This window comes from Plectropomus leopardus, chromosome 20 (assembly GCF_008729295.1).
Source record: "Plectropomus leopardus isolate mb chromosome 20, YSFRI_Pleo_2.0, whole genome shotgun sequence".
NCBI classification, from domain to species: Eukaryota; Metazoa; Chordata; class Actinopteri; order Perciformes; family Serranidae; genus Plectropomus; species Plectropomus leopardus.
Window position 1 is genome coordinate 14,347,394 of NC_056482.1, and position 21,292 is coordinate 14,368,685.

General features: G+C 40.0%; 3 protein-coding genes across 4 annotated transcripts in view; 1 reads left to right on the top strand and 2 right to left on the bottom strand.

Moving 5' to 3' along the window:
* The window catches only part of opn4xa (opsin 4xa), a 41,656-nt gene extending 33,940 nt beyond the window's left edge, over positions 1-7,716 (bottom strand). For both annotated transcript variants that reach the window (XM_042509297.1, XM_042509298.1), the window contains exons 1-2: positions 7,661-7,716; positions 3,726-3,771 (exon numbers count right to left, since the gene is read on the bottom strand). The gene's annotated coding sequence lies outside the window, so the exon portion shown is untranslated. The remainder of the gene's footprint in view (positions 1-3,725; positions 3,772-7,660) is intronic.
* Positions 7,717-9,943: 2,227 nt separating this feature from the next.
* Positions 9,944-14,288, top strand: gdnfa (glial cell derived neurotrophic factor a). The gene is made up of 3 exons (XM_042509963.1): positions 9,944-10,023; positions 10,947-11,177; positions 13,735-14,288. The coding sequence occupies exons 2-3, from the start codon at positions 10,973-10,975 to the stop codon at positions 14,286-14,288; spliced, it is 759 nt and encodes a 252-aa protein (XP_042365897.1). The 5' UTR covers positions 9,944-10,023; positions 10,947-10,972.
* A 3,183-nt stretch (positions 14,289-17,471) lies between these two features.
* The window catches only part of LOC121960299 (WD repeat-containing protein 70), a 53,872-nt gene continuing 50,051 nt past the window's right edge, over positions 17,472-21,292 (bottom strand). Inside the window, exon 19 of the mRNA XM_042509961.1 lies at positions 17,472-18,166. The gene's annotated coding sequence lies outside the window, so the exon portion shown is untranslated. The remainder of the gene's footprint in view (positions 18,167-21,292) is intronic.

Genomic DNA, 21,292 nt, shown 5'->3' on the forward strand with positions numbered 1-21,292 from the left:
CCATGTTTCTCAGGGGTTAGGACCTGAAATGGACTGTGGGACTGTTTTTGTGGGGTCACATCATTTTAAGTTCCTTTCAGTGAACTTGGTTCCAGGGGTGCGGCTGCACCAGGCTGTCATACAGCGCTTTCTACAACAAATTTGCAACAGTAGAGGAAATGGGGGCTTAGCGAGTCCCACTGCGCAGCCACCGGATGGCTGCAGTGAAAGGGACCTGCTCTGATCTCAACACATACCAGGCTGGATTAGAACAGGGAACCAGAGCAGAAACAGGATCTGACCCTCTCTGCTATCACTCTCTAACCCTGCCGCTTCTTCCCAAAGACATCCTCAACACTTCCTTCTCCAATTAGTGTGACCTTGTTATGTTGGAGACAGGGGAAGCTTTGTGAAAGTCAAGGCTCCTGCTTCATGCACCGCACTTTTAGCAGAGCTGTCCGGCGAGCGGGCTTGAAGGCTAGAGGTTATAATCAAAATAGCTTGGTTGAAATCTGTAAACCGATACAGAACTGTAAAGCAAACGGACAACAAGAAACGTAATTGTGTCCCTTCCCCAAGGGAGCTTTTCATCTTCACTCAGTGGTTGTGATCAACACTTAGCCAGCCCTGTTTGTTTAGTAACCCAGTAGGAGGAGGCCCAGGCGGACACTCTTTGAATGCTAAAAACCGTAAAGCCAGCACAGAGTCTGACACGGTGCCACCTCAGGGAGGAGCGCCGGTATCCCACATGTCCACTCTTCGATGAGGGGCGCCACCAACAGCTGCCTAAAGTCAGGGGTCAAAGTCATGCCAGGTAGATATCAGCAGTCAGGATTACAGGCAGTGAAGGATGATGAGGGGCTGAATTAAAAGAGTTGAGCAACTCTATCAGCCCAACAACAGACCACCCTTACCAGCATAGTGCTGTGTGTATGTTTGGACATATGGCCCACCCTACAATACATTACACACACACACACACACACACACACTTCCTCTGAAATTCCTTATTTCAATCCATCTTTTGTCAAGCAGACAGCTGAACGTGCCTGGAGGTTTTCAGGGTTTGGGCAGTTGCCAAGATGTGCATCTCAGAGTCCATCTATGCATCCCACCTGTCCAGCCCCTTGCACAGAGGGAAATATATTCCCTAAATCCTTCATCAGTATTTGTGAATAGTGAAAAAACAGAAGACGCAGGGAGCAGTGTCGTAAATGCCTACACGTCTATAACTTTCTCAGCACTCTCCTCTGCATAAAGGACCTTGAATTCATCGTCTCCATCATGGCCCAATGAAGTCACTGGTCCGTGGGAAAGAGCTTACTTGATTCCCATTTGCTCAGGGGTGATAATTCACCCTTGACCAATAATAAGCTACACACAGCATGCAGCTATAGCAGGCTATTGCGATGCAATGACAGGTTAAATCTTTATGTAGCGACCCGAAGAGGAAAACAAAGTTTTCAACTTTTCAAATTAGACCATATAGTTGACTAAAAGGCCGAATTACCGAATATCCGAATTACCGTGGCAACCTCATTCCACCATTCACAACGTACAGCAGGACACAATGTACATAATGTAAATATATATAGTGAAAGCGTCTAGAAGGACATATGGGTTTTTAAATGGCTCCCGTCTCGCTACACATTTAGTATCTGTGTCTGAGAGATTTAACCTTCCTTACTTCCTCCCGTCTATTTATAACAGTGTCATAGTCCTGCCTGCACTTTGATAGTACCAAGTGATCTCATTTACACACACTCGCTCACACACACACACACACACACACACACACACACACTCCTGCTAGCACATACTTTTGCACGCATACAATCTATGTGCGAACGATGCCAACAAATACTCATAAAATGTTTGAGCAATGACTGAAACAGATGGAAATACTGCTCTGAATGCCACAATGGCTGGGCATTTGGCATTGTGCCATATCTGAATTGTAGCATGTCCTAATGGATCAGCTGAAAGCTATGTGAATCTTTCAGTATCTGACTACCTGCTCTCTGTCTCTGCGTCTCTGTGCCAAGGGTGATCCGGGGCTCAGTGCCCGCTGACAGCTGAGCTCACTCTGGCAGACAACCGGCACTTCTGCACACAACTACATGCAGAATACAGAATGAGAGGCCGCTGCCGTGATCGGCATTAAAGCCCAAAGCATGGCAAGGTGGAGTTTGAGCTGTTGTGCATTTTATGGATACTATAAAAGGAAAACCTTTATAATTTGATGCAATGTGAAATAAATGAAGTTCATAGCTTTAATGATGTTGAGATAGATTTCAGTATTTTGTAAGACATTCAGTTTTCTTCATCCCTTAATATGACAGAGGGTTCACCCCACAATATAAAACGATCTAATACAACATCCACACAAAATTAGGATTTGATACATTATTTATAACTCGGTGCATTGGACTGTATCATTGTCCTGGTGTTTCTGTCATTGTGTCTATCTACTGTTCATCAGACTATCAATAAATGGATTAAATCTGTGCACAGTAAACTCAGTGTTGCAATTCACTATAATTCAAAGTCTCCCATAGTGGCCAGATGCTGATGTTAATGAAACAACAACTACAAACACTCCCACTGAACAATAGACATAGTTTAAACATTGTCTCCAAGCTTTAGCCCTGTTATACACCAGGATATATCAGCTACATCTGGCCCAATTTTAGACCATATTTTGAAATAATCATTAAATATATAAAAATATGTAAATAATTAACAAAAGTACTGCATATCCCCACTTTTAAATGTGAATGTTTATTTTATGACATATTCAAAGTTTACTCTTTCATCTAGGTTAAGACTAGAAGTTCTAAAGTACTAAAGTAGTACTAAACTTTCACTTTTTTAACCTTGAATAAGCAAAATCTAAACATCCAAAGATAATTAAATCTAAGTACCTAAAGAAAAAAAAATTGAAATGTCTAAAGACAAATAAATCTAAATGTCTAAAGACAAATAAATCGAAACTTCTAAAGACAAATAGACTTATAATAGAGAATTAATAAATGTCTTTTCAATGTTAAATTGGTCAGTGGGTTAACTTGTGTAATGTATGTCAATACATTAAGACTTATTTGAATCTATTAGTTGGTTTGGCTCCTTGTTTGTGATGACTAGTTTTAAAATGAACTTTTCTTTTAGCAGGTTGGCTGAAGTTGGCGTGATTGGCTGTGGTGTCAACTGGAATTTAATGTTGTGGCTGGTCAAGCATGCTTTATTTTTTAACTGCTTTATATGTTGTTGAATAATTTTATATTACAGCTCATCACATTTTATATCTTGGAAATCTATTACTAAAAACCCTACTCAAAAAATCAAATACATACACGCTTGCATGTGCCCATGTGCACTTTGCTACAATTGATTGTTTTTTTACCACATGAACAACACATCGATATAGGCAGCCATTTGTTCTCATTTGAGCAAGAGTTCAACAAGATGCTAAAAATTTACTCAGTGACAACAATGACCACACAGAGTTGCTGCTGCTTTAGGTATAAGGCACAGTCACTGTCATAGGACTATTTTGACTTTATGGTGTTTGTGACAGTGTATTATTATGGTGAAAATATTCAAGTATAAACAGACCACACTTTGGCCATGAAGGGATGCAGCTGATCTGCAACAATATCTATGTGTTGCTTTTAAAATTGTGCCCACTTGGTAATATTTGGCCTAAAATGTGAAAGCAAAAGATTTCCCACCCCAGTGTCACTAACCTGCACTGTGCATCCTGATCCAGAGCAGATAATCCCGCACGGTCTCCTGTAAAGAAACATAAAGGAAAACAACAGAGGCATCAGTATAAACATCTCACTTCACAAAGTATTTATCATTGTTGTTGTTGTTGTTATGTTTTCTGTAACACCTTTATGAACAACAGGTAGTTGTGGGGCAAAGACTTTTCAGTGTGAATTAACCCTCAGAAACCTGGGGTGCCCTCACTTTTTAGTGCTGCTTCAGATGCCTTTACCAAGTATTTTAACCTCTGAACCCTGAGGAAAAACTGTGGTTAAGAAATGTTTCACAAATTGCAAGAAATAATTAGATTTAGACATTTAAAAAACAAGCAAACAAAAAACAGCAAGGCAAAATGTCTAGGAACAAAAGGAAAAAGGCTAGGGAAAGACTATAATAATCATAACATACTTTTACATATTTGAAATTATGTTACAAAATGACTTTTATTTTAAGCACTTTTTTCAGGTCATTTTCTTGTTGTTTTTTTTATTTCTTTATTATTTTGTTTGTTTTTGAAAGTAATCAAGCCAATTTGCTCAGGTTTTAAAGGGTTAATAGACTGGACCTTTCCATATGAAATTCGATTTTTAAGTAAACTGACAGGCAAGATGATGAAGTTGTACCCTTAGAATCTCTTGAGATCTTAGAAACTCAACATGTTAATAATCCAAACTACAATGATGCTTTAAGTGAATTGTTGTTTGTCTTCAGTTGATGTTTATTGCATCGTCCTCCTGAGGGACTCATGCATCGTGTGTTGAAATCTTTTACTCATCAAAGAGAACATTGTGAAGTTGGAACGAAACATGTTAAACAAGCCTACAGATGTCCCACTTTTATTGCATATTACATGCAACAGTGACTCATACAATCAAGGGGCGGAAAGTACATTAGCATAACCATGAAGAGATGTCAGTTGTTACCCTGAAACACAATGATTTAAACAAAACAAGTCTCTATAAAAGATACTGTAGCCACAAAAATATAGAGAAAAGTGATGCGCCATTTGTTTCATATTATATTTTACTATTCTATATTAAACGGAAACAGCTGCAGTGATGTGAATTGTTTGTCTGAGTACTGTTATATGTTCATATAAACTCTGTGGGGAGTCATTGTTATTCCTATCTGAGGGCCTGTCATTGCTCTGTGGAGGCTTGACATCAAAAATTGAGGTGCTTGTCCCATCAGTGGCACAAATAATGAAAGAGGGCTCTTCTGTGTGAGTGACGCGTCTCTTCCTCACACCCCATGTGGTGGTGATTCGTTCAGCTTACTCATGTTTCTCCTCCAAACAAATTAATATTTATTATAGTCACTCAAGTATTCAGCTCGGGGGACTTATGACACCCCCCGGACCGTGCGGTGCTCTCACATAAAGGAACTCTGTGAGATGGGTCTATTTTCGGTGACCATTATCCTCTCAACTCTGCCTGTATGAGACAGAGGAGGGTCACAGAGGAGTCCTTTGGTGACACTGCTGCAAGATATCAATAAACAATATGGCCTCTGTCTGTCGTATCTCTGAGCGTGTTGTGTCCTAGCCCAACATGTCATATGCAGTGACGTGTAACAAAATCTCTTATGTAAAATCTGCAGTCATTAATTAAATGTATTTAATGCTGCCAAACAAGTCATCATAATAATGAGGAATGAGTAAAGTCACAGTGTTGATGCATCGGTTTAGCAGATCCACCACTGTCTGCTGGGAACTAATGTTTCCAATACAGTTACTCTGCTCTCTACAATAGGGGAGACCAGGTATGGTTGTAACAACGCCACTCTCACCAAGAGGGAATGACTTATCATATAATATATTTATTGTATGACTCCCTCCTTCCTGACCTTGCATGTGACAATTCATAGCTGTGTGAATAAGTATATATATATTTTACAGTCCAAACACTGATATTCGGGTATTAAGGTATTTTTTGGAACAACTTTAGATTTTGATTAACACTGATACAGATAAAGTTAGAATTATTTAACTTTGTAGAATTAGGGATTAGTCTCTTAGGTAAATATGAGACATTTCATCTTTGTTCATTTCAAACTATGCTGTTACACCTAACCAAACAATGACTGAAAGGCACAGGGATGGGTGTAACACCTTTTATAAAAGTGTTTCAACTAACCCCAATCAGAGTTATCTATCTTACCTCTATCTTCAGTGCGCTAGGAGAGTTGGTGAGAAAAACTGACAGGGGTGTGCTTGTGCATGTACTAAATTATGCATCAGATGAGGTGAGGCAGGGAGACAGTAGGGTCTGTCCCCAAATAATACTGTATTTGCCATGCAACAGTGAGCAGATACTGCAAGAAAATGAAAAACCTCAGAGAAAAGGATGAGCACAGCCGCCCTTTTTCGGTGCTCACAGCAGTCAAAAAGTCTTGCGGTGAGCAGATGCTTCGACTGGTTACCTGACTGAGGCAGCAGTTATGTAATTTCTAATTTGTCACTCCTACTGTTACAACTTAATCCAGTAGTGTAGCAAGCTGTAATGATGGAACTCCTTGTGTTTGACATCACTTGGTGAATATTGTGACATAATGTTAGAAGTAACATGGAGATTTTTTTGTTTTTTTGTAGTGGACAAATAAGGCTACCTTGTGCCAAAATTTAAGAGCTCTAACACTTAAATTCAGAGATACAGGTGCTGAAACAAAAAGTGTTACAATTATACCCAGTCTCCCCTGGGATAAATCAATAACTTGTTCAAATGTACTAAATACGTTTGAAACCAACAATTATTTTTTTATTATGATTATTCTTTTTTTATTATTTTTCCAATTAATCATTTGTCTATGAAATGTTAGATAGTGTAAATGAGTTTCCTGAAGCCCAAGGTGGTGTCTTCATATTGTGTATAATCTTTGTAATTCTAATTTCATAAAAAATAATCATTGTATCAAATCTGTTGCTGATTAGACGTTTCTGGTAATGAATCCGCTAATCTTAGTCAATTTGTTTCAGCTCTAATAGTAGGAACTTTTTGTTATTCCTTTACAAATGCAATTTTTGATGTATGAACGTTAATGCAGTAATATAAACATAAACTGAATAACACATTTATAAGGTAAGTGGAATGAATTACATGCAGTATAATATTGCATCTGAAATATATTGTCTGTGCATGAATGTATCTATACAATCATGATTTTATATATTGCAGTTGTCATATATTAGTTGTAACTATCTGTGTTCTGTTATCCTTGTCTGCACATACTACATACTATATATCCACAAGGATGTGGGTTTTGTTTGAACTTCCAGGGGGACACATATAAAACGAGGGGTTTGGAAGTCCTCATCAGAAGAATGTTTTTTAGGATCAAACACTTCATTTCTTGCATCCTGGTGAATTTTTATGAACTTATGAATGATTTTGAAATTGGAATGTCTTTAAAAATAAAAGTCCACAGCTACTTTCATGTCCTTATTGAGGGAGACAAATACAAATGTTCTAAATACTGTGGGGGACATGTCCCTTATGTCACCCTGAAATCTACACTTATGTATTTCTATATATTCCCATGTTCAGATAAAGTAGCCATTCTATGGGGGCTTGATAGCTAAATCACATTAGAAAGAAAGAACAAAACATGTAAGACATTTGTTAAATACATGAATGTAGTTCTGTTTTTACCAATGTTCTAAAAAGATGTGTAATTGTACATGTAAGTAAATTTGACATCAGACAGAGCTGAGTACAGCAGTCTCTCAGCTTCACTGAGCTTCTCCTGATGAACTTTAAATAACCTTGACGAACCACACAGAGTTCGAACAACACTCTGCTCCGCTTTCAAAATGACTCAGTGTTTTATTATAATGTACTGTATGCCAGTTCACATTACATTCATGCCTTTGAGCTTGTTTATATAAGTATGATATCCTTTCATTCATTCTTTTTACCTGCTTATTCCTGTTCAGGGTAAATGGGAGCCTGGAGGCTATCCCAGCATGCACTGGCACGGGAGACATCACAGAGAGCTTGTCTCAGAACAATTTCATATTCCTGTTGAGCCAAATGAAAACAAAACAAACAAATGGTTTTTCATTGCATTGGGAGAAATATGTTGAGTGGTTATAGTGTGGCTGAGTTGTCCACTTACTCTGTGATGCTTCAGCGATGGAGACGGCACAGAGAGTTATGAGCGCTGATGTGAAGGGTCGCTGCAACACCTAAATCACAGAAACTCATTTTCAGTTATGACAGAACAGCTCATCTAAAGAACATACAAAACATCCAAGTGACTAACCTAAAAGTTACATCAGAAAATTTGTATTAAATGAAGAAACCAGACCTTTAAAAAAAAATCATTAGTAAGATAGTCCAGTTAGAGTAGTTTAAAAGTTGAATAGTAACAGCAGGATGGCTTATTCTACACACTGGAGAGACTTTTTGCCTTTGTATGAAAACAATTAAGTTGTGTGAAATGATGTGAAAATTAGGACCAAGTTACCATACATAAATAAAAAACAAATTACATAAAATCAGAGGATTCTCCCATAACAAACAAAACATTGGTAGCTGTCAGTTCAATACAAAGAAACCATGTGAGAACATGACAGAAAGGAATCCATACAATGAGGACTTGGCTCAGTCCCATGCAGATACTTTAAGAACGGGTAGGGCGCACATAAATGCTTGAAAGCAAACATGTATTGACAGGAAGTTTCAGCCCATGAGCAAACAAATATGAGCTTTGAATAACAGATAAGTCAGAGTGGATTTAAAGTGTCAGCGCTGGGATTTCTACCCTTTTATTGAACAGCCATCTTTTGCAGCATTTCATGTGTTAAATTAAAACCAGAAAGCTTCTTGGAACAGCAAGTGTTTGGTTGTTGGAAGGAGCCGGTCTCTCCTGGCACATGAACACAAAATGAGTTTGATTCTTAAAGGACTGAGAGGAATCCAGTTTTGCAGAAGATGAAAGGCGGGTGGAGCTTGTAAATCATGAGGGGTGATGGAAAGTCTTTCTCAGGTGCCACATCTTTAGCTACTTCAGTCCTCCCTTTGTGATGACTTTGCCATGTTGCCTCAGGCTCACCTCGACAAGAATCTGCTTATTGAATGACCAAATGATCCAAGGTGTGTAGGAGTTACATTTGTATGTAATAAATCTGGAGTGGAACACAAGTAGGTTAACATGACCCATCAAAGTGCCCAGTGTGCCCTAAATGTACCTATTTACAAATATGTTCTAGTAAATAGCAAGTGAAGTGGGACCCTTAAATTTGAGATGTGTGTAGCCATCAGACAGAACTTGACACCGGTGCGCAAAGAGAGCGCGCAGATCAGGTTAGAAACATGCATCGCAACAGAACATCTCCAAATCGCATTCCGCATACTGAAATCTAATCCGAGGACATCAGGATGTGTGACATAATCCGCAAGACATCTGAAAACTGCGCTCCTCCAAACGGGGCTCCAGGGGTGGTTTGGACAAATATGTGGACCTCTGTTTGCTCATGTGGGGATATATAAAAGAGGGGCGGACACCAACTGCCCCAAACGTCAGAGCGCACTTAACTATAAATCTCTCCAAACTGCCCTCTGCGCCCGGTGCGGTGTTCTGCGCAGACATCTGTCCGGCTTCAGTCCAGTATGAGGACAGCGCGTGTGGAAACTCTTCGAGCTATATAGACACTATCGGTCCCGGAGGAAATGGAGAATAAACACCCCCATGTGTGTTGTTTACTATGTCAAGATACTGTCAGATGTTGGCGATTATGAGCATTTGACGCAGCTGTGGATATAACGGCGCTTTAACTGTTTTATCAAGACGCAGACGCGAGCTTCGTGCGCTCTGGGAAACAGATATTGTGCACCTTTTTTTCGCTGGAGACGCTGATGTCTTCATTGGAGTCCTTTCAGTCGGAGATGGTGGAACTCTCTCGGATTTCCAACGTGGAAACGTAGCATCCAATTAATCAGCGACTGCAACTGTACCCCCGTAAGGCGCAGTGGCACTTGGTCCGCTCTCTTCAACACCTACCTTTGGACTCCAAAGTGTGGAAAGACGCATGGTTTGGTTTGCTGCGCCGGATCGGAGTATGAAAAACACACCTGGTGCGGTATTTCAGCTTTTTTTTTTTTACTATCAGGACATAAATCGATTTTGAACCTCGTTTTGAGGATTTTTTCGGGTTGTCGCCGTTGGACGATTCATGCAGCTGATTCCGCTTGGGACACTAAATGAATCGCATTTTCGGGTTTGGATTTTAACAACAACAGCTGAGCGAGTTTCAGGTCTGCATGGGCCATATTTAAAGTAAGTAAAGCATTATACATTTTCATCAATTTGAGAGTGCAAAATGTCTTCATATCCTCAGATTATTTGTGCGCAACGGAAATACAAACTAAGTCAAAGAGCAAATCAAAATGAAGAATGCAACTTGTGCGTTTGTAATGACAGTTGTTGGGACTTTCTGCACAGCATGTTTAAGCCCAGTATTTATCCATGCATGGCTGTTTAGGTTTACTGCAGACTCAACATGCCATTAGACAGAGTCACGTAAGCTTTGGGGATCGCCATCTGGCCAAGTCGCACCATTATTTAGGCTATCGTTGCCAACACGCTTTGGTGCGTGCTTTAACCAACGCATTTGTGTGTGTGTGTGTGTGTGTGTGTGAGGCGCACCCTCCGTACCTCATTACGAGTAGCAAGAACTGGCCTGATATCACAATGTCATCTTTCATATCTGAAAAGTCAGTAGTGAATAAATTAGCAGCAGACTGATAGTTTTCACAAATGTTTGTAATTTTAAATCCACTTTACGCACAATTTTGCTTATATTTCTGTCTATATATTTTTTTGTAATACTGACCCTATCAAATACATAATAGGAAAATTTTCATTGTGATTCATTTATTTAGAATTTTGTGGTAGATTTACTCTGACATTCATATTAACAACAGACTCCACTATGAGACAAAGTGAAGATCAAAGCTTCTTGACATGATGACACACAGTTATTAATACAGAATGAGTCACGCTGTCTCAAACTCTTTGATGACTTCATTATAAACAAGTATTGGCCCACACACTGATTGGACTGTGACTGTATTTAGATGCGTTTATTATTATTATTATTATTATTATTATTACTACTACTACTACTACTATGGCGTGCATTTCTAAGCAGTTTTGTTTTATCTTCCTTTTTCAAATCAAATATCCTCTCATTTTTGCAGCTTTCTTCATAGGAACTGAGTCTAAGATGAAGTTATGGGATGTTTTGGCCACGTGTTTGTTGCTCCTGAGCTCTGTTGCTACACGGCCTCTCTACCAAAACACTCAGCCAGCCAAGAGGACTTATTTCCCCAGCAGCTACAGTGATTCTGCGTCCCTGTCTGTGGAGGACGAAAAGCCGACGTTCCAGCGAGAAAACCGCAACCTGCAGGAGATCTCCATGGAGGATCAATGTAAGGCGCGCAGCATGTTTTGACAAAATCTTTAAAGATGTGCAGTTCCTTGAATGACTGATAATTGGCCAGCATGAGGGTAACATTATAGGATTTGCGGTGCTATGCAAACCAGTAAATTAAAAAAAAAAAAAAAAGCAACTAAGCATTTAGTCACAGAAAAAAAGGAAAATCTTTTCATGTGTTAACTTTGGACAGTAGCTCATACTGTAGGTGGCATTTTGTTTTAGGGCAATTCAGACATGATTCTTACACAGTTGGTTTGCTGGCCAAGTAATTTACACTAATTATACTTGAGAAACAGCAGGTAAAGTGATAGCCAGTGGGCTGAGACAACAGCAGAGTCCTACATTGATAAGGCGCTCAGACAGGCAGGTTATCAGGCGGAAGATCTTAATTTGTGTTTTATTGCTGCTGTGGGTTACATCACACTGATGTCAAAACAAGCCAGCAGCATGAATAAGAGCATGAGCAGCTCCGATCCCGGAGGTCACCCTCCACATTTTCTCCCTTTGTTTATGTTCACCTCCTGTGACATAGAGACCCATGACCTTTACCCATCTTCCAAAAGTCAGAAATCATGGCTTTGTGGGGACCAGGTCGCAGGCGTTACCAGTTGAGAGAGGCGGGAAAACACTGGAAAGTTGGAAGGATCAAGTGAGAGTTCTGTGTTTATGTTCATTTTAACGGCAACGGTGGGCAGGAATTTATTTTGTTTGGATCAATGTGACACTGTATCGTCTTTGCACAGAAGTAGACACAGCCAAGAACTAGATAAGGAATGGAACATTTGGACAAATGTTTGTCCTGCCACCTCATATTCTTGTTTGGGCCGTGGTGACATCATTGATCTGCTTTGTAACCCAAGACCATTAACTATGCACAAATAGTGTAAACAACACCATAGCTCCAAGAAGGGATGATTTGCATGTAGCTGCAGAAAAGTGCACTTTTCTCAAACATTTTAATGCTGCAGGCAGCAGTGCCACAAGACTGATATTCAGCCAATCACTTTGCAAAATTATGGCCCAATTTGCACCATGAATCACTCGTTTGCAGCCATCGGCCCAGTCTGTCAGCAGGTGTACACTGTAGCCACCCTGTCTGTCAGCTGACACACAATAGGAGGTGTCTAAATCAAAGGGCAGGTGTGTCTAAACAGATTGGCTCGGGCTCACCTGATACACGAGCGGCTGCCCAATCAGCTGTGGAGCGCAGGCGGATCAGATGGCCCATGCGCTTCCAGAGGAACAGGTATGACAAGAGAGATAGGTGACACTGCAAAAGAGAGGCTGTTAACCACAACACCACCTGCCAGACATCACACCAAGCCGCCCTGACTCTTTGACACACATCCATAAACTGACAGACGCATGCAGGTAATGTAATCGACCAATTGATTCATTTCAGAACAATATGTCTCCATGATCTTCATACTTTACATTCCCTGCTGCCAGACCTGCAGGCGTTGGAGTAGACTCACTCCATAATAGAATCAACATGTAACACAGGAGGGTCCAAGACTTTCAGTCAGTCCTCATCGCTCCTCGCAGCAGATGGCGTCGAGCTGTGCTGGTGCATGTTTCAGGTTTTGCACAGACTACAATCTGCTTCATCTAAATGACTCAGAGCATATGATTTCCTTTTATTTGGCCTTTTGAAGTCCTGGTATGCTAAAATTACACCCATGAAATATTTAAATAACTGAAAAACTATCTCACCATGTCTCTCTTGGTGGTGCAATTTTCTCTGTGCTTACTGTATCAATACGGGCAAGTGACGTGAGAGCAAATGGGGGTTAACTTAAGCTTTATAGCTGAACAACCATTAACGACTCAGGTTCTATGACAATGAAACTAAATGTAGGCAGCCATTAATGCAAAATCAAATACGCCTGCATCCCAGCATTATAGATGCACACATTTTCTTCCTGTCTGATTGCAACAATTCTCAAAATGTACATTGACAACACCCTCTGACCTTCAGTCTCCAACTTATCTCCCAACAGCCATCTTGAACAGAGTGAAAGCTGGGCACCTGCACGTCCACGAGAACATCTCTGGGCTGCTTTTCTGCATTCCTCCGCCTGAGACTAATCTATAAATCAGCATGCACCGTTTCTGATCTGCACATTTCACAGTATTTATGGCCATTGTCTGCATTTGTGTCAGCACATATTCTTGGACACTTTAGCGTGCATATGCTGGCTGACCATAAGCATGAACTCACAATAACAACAATGTATATTATTCTCTTTTGCACAAATGGGTTTTCAGTCTGGTTTGTTGATGTGATTGATTTGGTAGATGCTCTTTTGCTGACAGCTCTGATTATGCAGTGTTTTTATAACTTTTATATAGTATTAAAAATGATATGTTTTTTTTTCCCACAGGGATGTTTAAAGTTTTTTCTATGTGCTCATACAGTCTCTTAAAGCGGGAAATCATTGATTATCATGCTGTTGAGCTGACATTTCAGAAAGTCCATATCAGTGATGATTTTTATTATTATTTAATACTACTTTTATAGGTGAATCTGTTCCTTCTGTATCTTTCAGATGACATCACAGGTCCCTATCCAGAGCAGTTTGATGATGTAATGGATTTTATTGAAGCTACTATTGGCAGACTCCGGCGATCGTCAGATTCCAGCAGAGGATCTAGGGGACGGAGGGAGCAGAGACAGAGAGGAGCAGCAAACACAGGGAGAGGGGAGAGGAGAGGACACGGCGACAGCAGGCGTGGTCGGGGACGAGGGGGAACTCGAGGCGGCAAAGGAGGACGGGGCGAAAAGGGGAGGGACAGGATATCAGTGCAAACACGAGGCTGCTTGCTAAAGGAGGTCCATCTTAATGTGACGGACTTGGGGCTGGGCTACCAGACTAAAGAGGAGCTGATCTTCCGGTACTGCAGCGGCCCCTGCGTGGAGGCAGAGACCAACTATGACAAGATCCTCAACAACCTCACACACAACAAGAAGCTGGACAAGGACACGCCCTCTCGCACCTGCTGTCGACCGATCGCTTTCGACGATGACTTGTCTTTCTTGGACGACAATGTTGTGTATCACACACTGAAGAAGCATTCAGCCAGGAAGTGTGGGTGTGTCTGAGGACGTTACAGTGACCAGCATCGGTGAACTAAGGATCACATTTACAAGCTGGCGGGATCTCTGTTAGAAAACAGCATACAAGGTCGAAGATGGAGTGTGCTGTTTTGGCAGTGGTCGTCAAAGATAATGGAGCAGCCATGAAAGAGACAAACTATTCATCCAACTTTGACAGCCCATGCTCAGTTCTTCAGATTTCCTGATCAGGATTTGACTGTTCAGACAAACGCAGAAATGCTGGAAGCCTGTAGTAATTTGTAGGAGAAATGATACTGTTACACTTCCAGATTTGCTGACTGCAGTCTACAAAGGTGAGAGTGAAGAAATCTTCTGACAAAGTTGGCTTGGTTATTCTCTGGCAGAATTCATTTTCCCAGGAACATCAGTTTTTCCATAGCTGGCTCCTAAGACTCCAGATGAACACAGAGATTTGAGGAGTATATTCAGCTGCAGTCTAAATCACTTTCACTGCACAGTCTGGATGTTGACATTTACATTCAGAGCCAAAGGATGACAAATACCACACCGGAGCTCAGCAAAGACTTTTTGGTGCAACGCATCTACAGAAAATCCAATCATATATATATATATATATATATATATATACATATATATATATATTATACACGTGTGTGTAAGAGGTATATTTATTAAGATGGGAATTAACTTATTGTTATTTATTTCAATCCATTTTATGAATGAAATGGTAATTTTTCTTATTTATTTAAAAGCTTTGTTTGTCCTGGATGGTGCCAATGTGGAGCATTTTCTCAAGCAAAGTCAAAAAAAGGTGATCCAGAACTGTGTAACACTCACCCACACATCCTAACGATGCTTATTCGCTTCACTTAGATTCCAGAGTTTCCCGATTAATGACTCCAAAGGATCATCATAGCTACCAAGTTAAGGGAGCGTAGAAAGAAACATAGAGGAGGGGACCAATAGAAGATTTTCAATTGAAATGATCTGTTGTTTTGGAGCATTTTGAGGGATAGTAGGGAAGATTTTTTAGGGGATATTTCACCTCGTTTTCCCCAATGTGACCATGCTGCCCGTTCTCACTTCTAATTCGTCAGATACCGTTGCTTTGTCAGTGATGTCTGTATCAGACACCGATTCACAGATGCACATTTCACAGCGGTTATGATACACACTGGGCGGCGGCAGATTCTGATGCAGGGGGCAACCACTCAATTCGTCAAATACTGCAGCTTTTTCAGTGGATCTCAGTGTCAGACACCAATGCACAAAATCGCCCTTTGTGACACTATAATACACACTTTGCAGCAGTTTGTGACACCACTGGCAAGTGCTATAGTATTAAGAGAAAGGAAGTCCATATCGGGGCGGTGGGAAGGGGAGTTGTGCTGGTCAAACATGCCATGGACTTTTACTTGGGAGACTGCTGTTAGTTTGCAGTGTTAAAGTCAATGGGGTTATTTTAATAACAACATAGTGTGCTTGTCCGCTAGAGTGACATGACGTAACATTACGTTAGTAACAACTGTACTTATTTTAAGCAAAACCATGTTTTTTTTTTCACCCAACAGCATGCTTTTGTTACCTAAACCATAGACGTTTGCTGCATAAACCTAAGGACTTAAAAATAAAGTGTTTTACATGTGCAGTGAGTTTTGAAAAAGACTGCATGTATGTAACAATCAGAAACTGTGAAAACGTAAAAGTAATTTGAAAACACACAATGCATGTAGCAAGCTTAAACTGAGATGCCATCTGTGAACATCCCAAACTGACACCTAGAGCGTCATATTTTGACATATAAGTCTACTGACGAAGCAATGGTATTTGACAAGTTAGGATGAAAATGGGTTGGACCATGCTAAGACAGGGGGGAAATTCATTTGTTGCTCTCTCAGCACATGACTCTTTGCTGCTTTTTATTTTCAATTTAGTAACCCCGAGTAGATTTATCATCACTACATATTTTAATTACAATCTAAAATGAACAGGAGTGAGAGTAGTGGTCTCTCTGAGGATCTGCAGGTGCCTTTGAGGATCCATCCTTTGAGTCCAGAAGCTGCTAGAATGCCTGCCTATCAGCATACGTTACCCGAAACCTCACTCTGGCCTCGCACCAAGTCTGAGCAAAGGCTTTGCAGCGGTTACTGTCCCAATAGGCTTTAAAGTTCACAGGACTGCTTGTGTTTCTGTCTCGACTCTGACAGACAGGTCTTACTCCCTGAAAGGGGATTTGAAAATGATCCTCTAACATGAGTCTTAACCAAATATCCCCGTGGGCGAAGGCTTATTGATGAAGGCAGTTTAAGGAAGATCTGGCCACTGTAGCGGCTGTCATCGTGCAACAGATGACATTATTTCAAGAGTAGACGTTTGGACAAAAGGTATTTTGGAGCTACGGAGGGAGGACGATGGGTAGGCTCAACATGCTTTCTCCATGTAATCGCTTGTTCAGCCAAGTTTATTCCCATACACAACTATACATCCAGGAAAACTCTTTAAAAGCATGTTGCTGTGCCCATCAAGACCCTGCGAGGGGATCGTTTTAAGTGGAACAAAGAGAGCCCTCGGGTAGGTCTTGATGTTAGCACGGATTAGGGACCAAGGTATCTGTGCCCACCCAGCAGCAAGCAAGCCAGCTTTACTGTGTAATCCCCCTGCACACAGAACAAATCCACTGCATCAAGCTGAATTTAGGCCAAACACTACATAGAGAGGAGAAAAAACTCAAGCTTTTATCACAGCATACCTCATCAATTGGATCATCTTCCCCTTTAACTACTGATTCGTGCATAAGCCTTTCCAGATGAGAATGTGCAGTTAGGAGACTTCCCAGAAGTCTCAGAGCACCCAGCTACTCGCCGATACCATACATTAAAGTGTGTAAACTGTGACCATGAGCCCTCTCATCTTCATGACTGTTTGCTCAACTGTTCCTCAGCGATTAGTCCTCTGGTTTTCATGCAAAGGTAAACAAGCGAAAGGTAACGATGCAAAGGAATCCTCAGTGTTAATATCAGAAGAAAGGATTGGATTTCATTTTCACTCCTTGTCATGTTAACACCTCTGTGAAAAAAAACCCCAACTGTCATGTCGTCTCACTTGTTTTGTGTTACAGAACCAAAGCTCTCTGCAAACTTTATTTTTGTACAATATTCATTTTATAACTTTTTACAGAATTAAACTTGTTTCTATTAAATGAGCGTGTCTCCTTGGTATTCTGCCATGTACAATAATGCTCCCATGCCAGATGGTGCTAATTTGCCTGGGACGTGTTTACACAAGCATCATGTAAAATTGAGGATGAAAATTTGGGTTACAAGGGGAGAATTGCGGGGATGGTTTGAGAGATGGCCTCAACAGTGTGGCGTGCATTCCTGAGCGCTAGCCTAGGGTTGTACAGTAAACAAAAGCTAGCCGTAAAGCGCCACTGAGCTGTATATCAAGGCGCTCAAGAATGTTTCCACTGTGCAGAGAAGATCTGTAAATGCTGATGAGAAGATGGCAGGAGTACAGAGAGCATTAAGTAGGGACACAAGGTGTGCTTACAGTGTATAGCGGACATACCACAAGAGCTTTTGGGGTAAGTCCAAGTCAAGTCTCAGTTAAGTTAATGTCAAATCTTTCAGCCCTTATTGAATTATTTTTTTAAATCGAAGCTTTTTTTCTAAAAAATGTTTTTGTCTCTTCAGTGCTGGGTTCTGATAAAAAGCAGCTCTTATCAATAATATTATGGATCAAATGAATGTGAAAGGGGTCACTCTACAGCTCTCCTCACCTCTACAGAGCGTTTCAGTGTCGTTCAGCTCATTTTGGTTTTACAGCCCACGACGTTCATGTTTTGGTTCCATTTCACCTCTCTCCTCAGCACTGCTCTCAGATGTAGGCAGCTGCTTGTCACTCTAAAAACCCCAAAAGGCAGACAGACAAAGTTAGTGACTTGTTGGTGAACACAGTGGAGCATTTAGCAGCTAAAGAGCCCCATATTTCCCTCAGGAGAGAGTGAATTAGGAGTTAAATTTAGCAGGGGACCATGAACATGACTTTAACTGACAGATAAAGTTTTTCCGTACGTGCTGGATGTATAAATTAACAATTGTGTTGTAGCAAGTTCACCATATCAACTTAAAGGTGCAGACAGCGATTTGAATCCAATTTTCTTTTTGTCAAATGTTGTGAAAATCTCCATGTTCTGCTAGCTATTATTTCTGTGTGCACGGTTGGCTGGCTCTGTAAATGTCAAACAAAGAGACTCAGACTGACACACACACCAGTATTCCAGCCAATTAGCAAAAGGAGGAGTTCGGGTTTGTGCACAGAATAGGGGGAAAGCTGTCGGTTCATAGAGAAAGCAGCGAGGACAGTTAATGATTAATTTATCTATTAATTAAAGAAAAAGATTTAATTATTTATTACCAAAATATGTACCTATAATTCATATTTCAGTTATGTCTAAAAAACACATCAACTTGTATAAAAGCGGAAAGAGAATGATGGGACTCAGCTTTGGCAAGCATGAATAAGTTTATATCAAAAAGCAAAATCGGAAACCTCTGAGAACCATCCATTAAAAAAGAGAGGTTGATAGTCAGTAAGCCTTATTAATTAAATTCTCTTATTTAGTATAACCTAAACTCATTGTTTCTGATAGCCAAAGCTAAGTGCCGTCACGCTTCGTCATATTTTGGACAATTTCTTTATCTTATGTTATACACAAGTGTAAGTTATGTATGATAATTACATATTGTTATTAATTAATGATTAATAATTAAATTGCAGCACTGTAGCTCACTACACATGCTAACGTGCTGAACTCCACAGGGCATTGATAACAATCTTTCAACAGAAATGCTGACTCCACCTTTTATATTGTACATCTTCAGTAGAGAACCAGTGAACCTGTGACGAAGAGCCCCAGACAAAAAAAAGGGAAGATGGAAAAACAACACATGGGGTTTGTTGCCAATTAGGAAAATGTAGAATACCATCAGCTCTGTTCTTCAGTCCACCAATCTGTGGTCTTCTTGTTTATTGTTGTCAAGTTAAATGGGATTTTTATCCTACATGATATCTGGGGCTGACAGAAATTGGTGGTTGCTTGCGGTCGAAAAAAAAAAAAAAAAAATTGGGACTGTTTCTTGGGTAGAAAGATATTCCTGAAAACGAGTCACATTGTGTTCTGTGTTATTTCTTTGTTATATTTTAAACAACTAGGACACTGTATCTGGTGTTTCTCAAGCTTTTTAAAGCTTAGAACAGCACAAAAACCAGCATTCATCTCTGCTACTGTAAGAAAAAAAATATTTCTTTTCCATTTGAATGAACTGACCCTTTGACAGGTCTGTATCTTCAAATGCCTGCACCTGGAGGCTTTGGTTTCAGCTCCACACACAGCCTCTCTTTTTCCACGTGCCAACTGGTTCATCACACACTGGTGGAGTGAATCAAACAGCAGTCACTCCTAACCTCCTGCTGCTGACTGAGAACCCTTCTTAAGAAGAGCCTGACGTCAGCCTCTCCCCCACGAAGCCTATCTCCTCTCAACTCTCCACTTTAGTCGCTCTTAAAAACTTCAGTCACTGTTTTAGTCCTTCCATATTTCTTGTTCTGGTATTTCTCTGTCTCATATTCATTTTATGGCCATAAAAACTTTGCCAGGACACTGACACATGCGATTGTCTGCTTGTAACTTTGGTTGGCTAGGGATTTATGACCGCTCTACAGTTTCACTGATTGTAAGTCACAGAGTAGAAACACCAGCTGAATGACTTTCTGTGTCGTCATAAAGGCAGAAAGTAACATCCGATATCAGTGTTACTGAGCATTGGGGCTAAAAAGCACATTTCTAATGAGAACCTCCTTGTCATCTTGCCGGTAAAATTCCTAATTTATACGTCAATTTTCTCTTGTTAAAAACTAGTTTTAATTTGAGAAGAAAAAAGACATAGTTTGTTGTTGTGGGCAGAAGTTGCATTCTCGAAAGATGAAGGACACATTCATGTGTTTGATCAGATCTGTATGTTGTGGTTTTCTCCGTCAATTGAAATGTTTTTGACACTGTACAAGTCTCTCAAAGAAACAGGTATTTCCATATTATTATTGTTTTAACGCAAAAATAATGCAACAAACACAAACTTTTTTTAATTTAAAATGTTTAGACATAAAAGCAATTAGAGCAACTCTAAATATGAATTTTGTACTGGAGCTTGAGAGTTCAGCTTAATATTCTACATTATGAGAATAGTTGTGTGAGAGGGTGATCTTAAAGGAATAATTAACTGCACAATTACTTTGTCTATCACTTACTCACAGCATGTTACTTTGTAATGTTACAATATACAACACACTGCCTGAGCACGCTCAGTGGTACATGAGACTGTTTGTATTGACGTGTTATAATGTGCAAAATTTTAGCGCTTTTTTTAGTGCTGATCATACCACTAGATAAATAAGACTTGGATTATGCTGTATGAGTTGTGTCAGAGTTTGTAAGTTAGCGGAAAGTCGATGTAGTTTTGCTGTAGTTAAACGCAGAACCTGCTTAGTTCAATTCATGAAAAATGTTTGCCCTTTTGGATTCTCTATGCAGGAAAAACATGTTCTTCACCAACTGAAGCTAAAAAACGGTCAACTATTGATATACATGTTTATTTTTGATGAATTATTCCTTTAATTCGAGGTTGCATCTTATAGTCTTCCTCGATATCTATTTACTGACAAAGATTGTGAGATGTGGTTTGAAACTACGGGAAAGTTTGTGGGTGGTCCTTGATATCATTAAGATTGAATTTTTTATCATAACTTTTTATTTATTTATCAATATTAGAAATTGCAGTACTTGGCAGTACATTTTACCAATTTAATGACTGTAAAATTTTTTTTAAAAAGTAGCCTGTAAAATCTTAAAGCAGTGAGTGAAAGCTCTGGCTCTGGCCAGGACTGGCTGTACTGTACTGTATATCTGCAGGTTTGAGCCAGTGCCTCATAAAAAGATACTTGGCAGAAGAATTCCTTTGATCAGCTGGTGA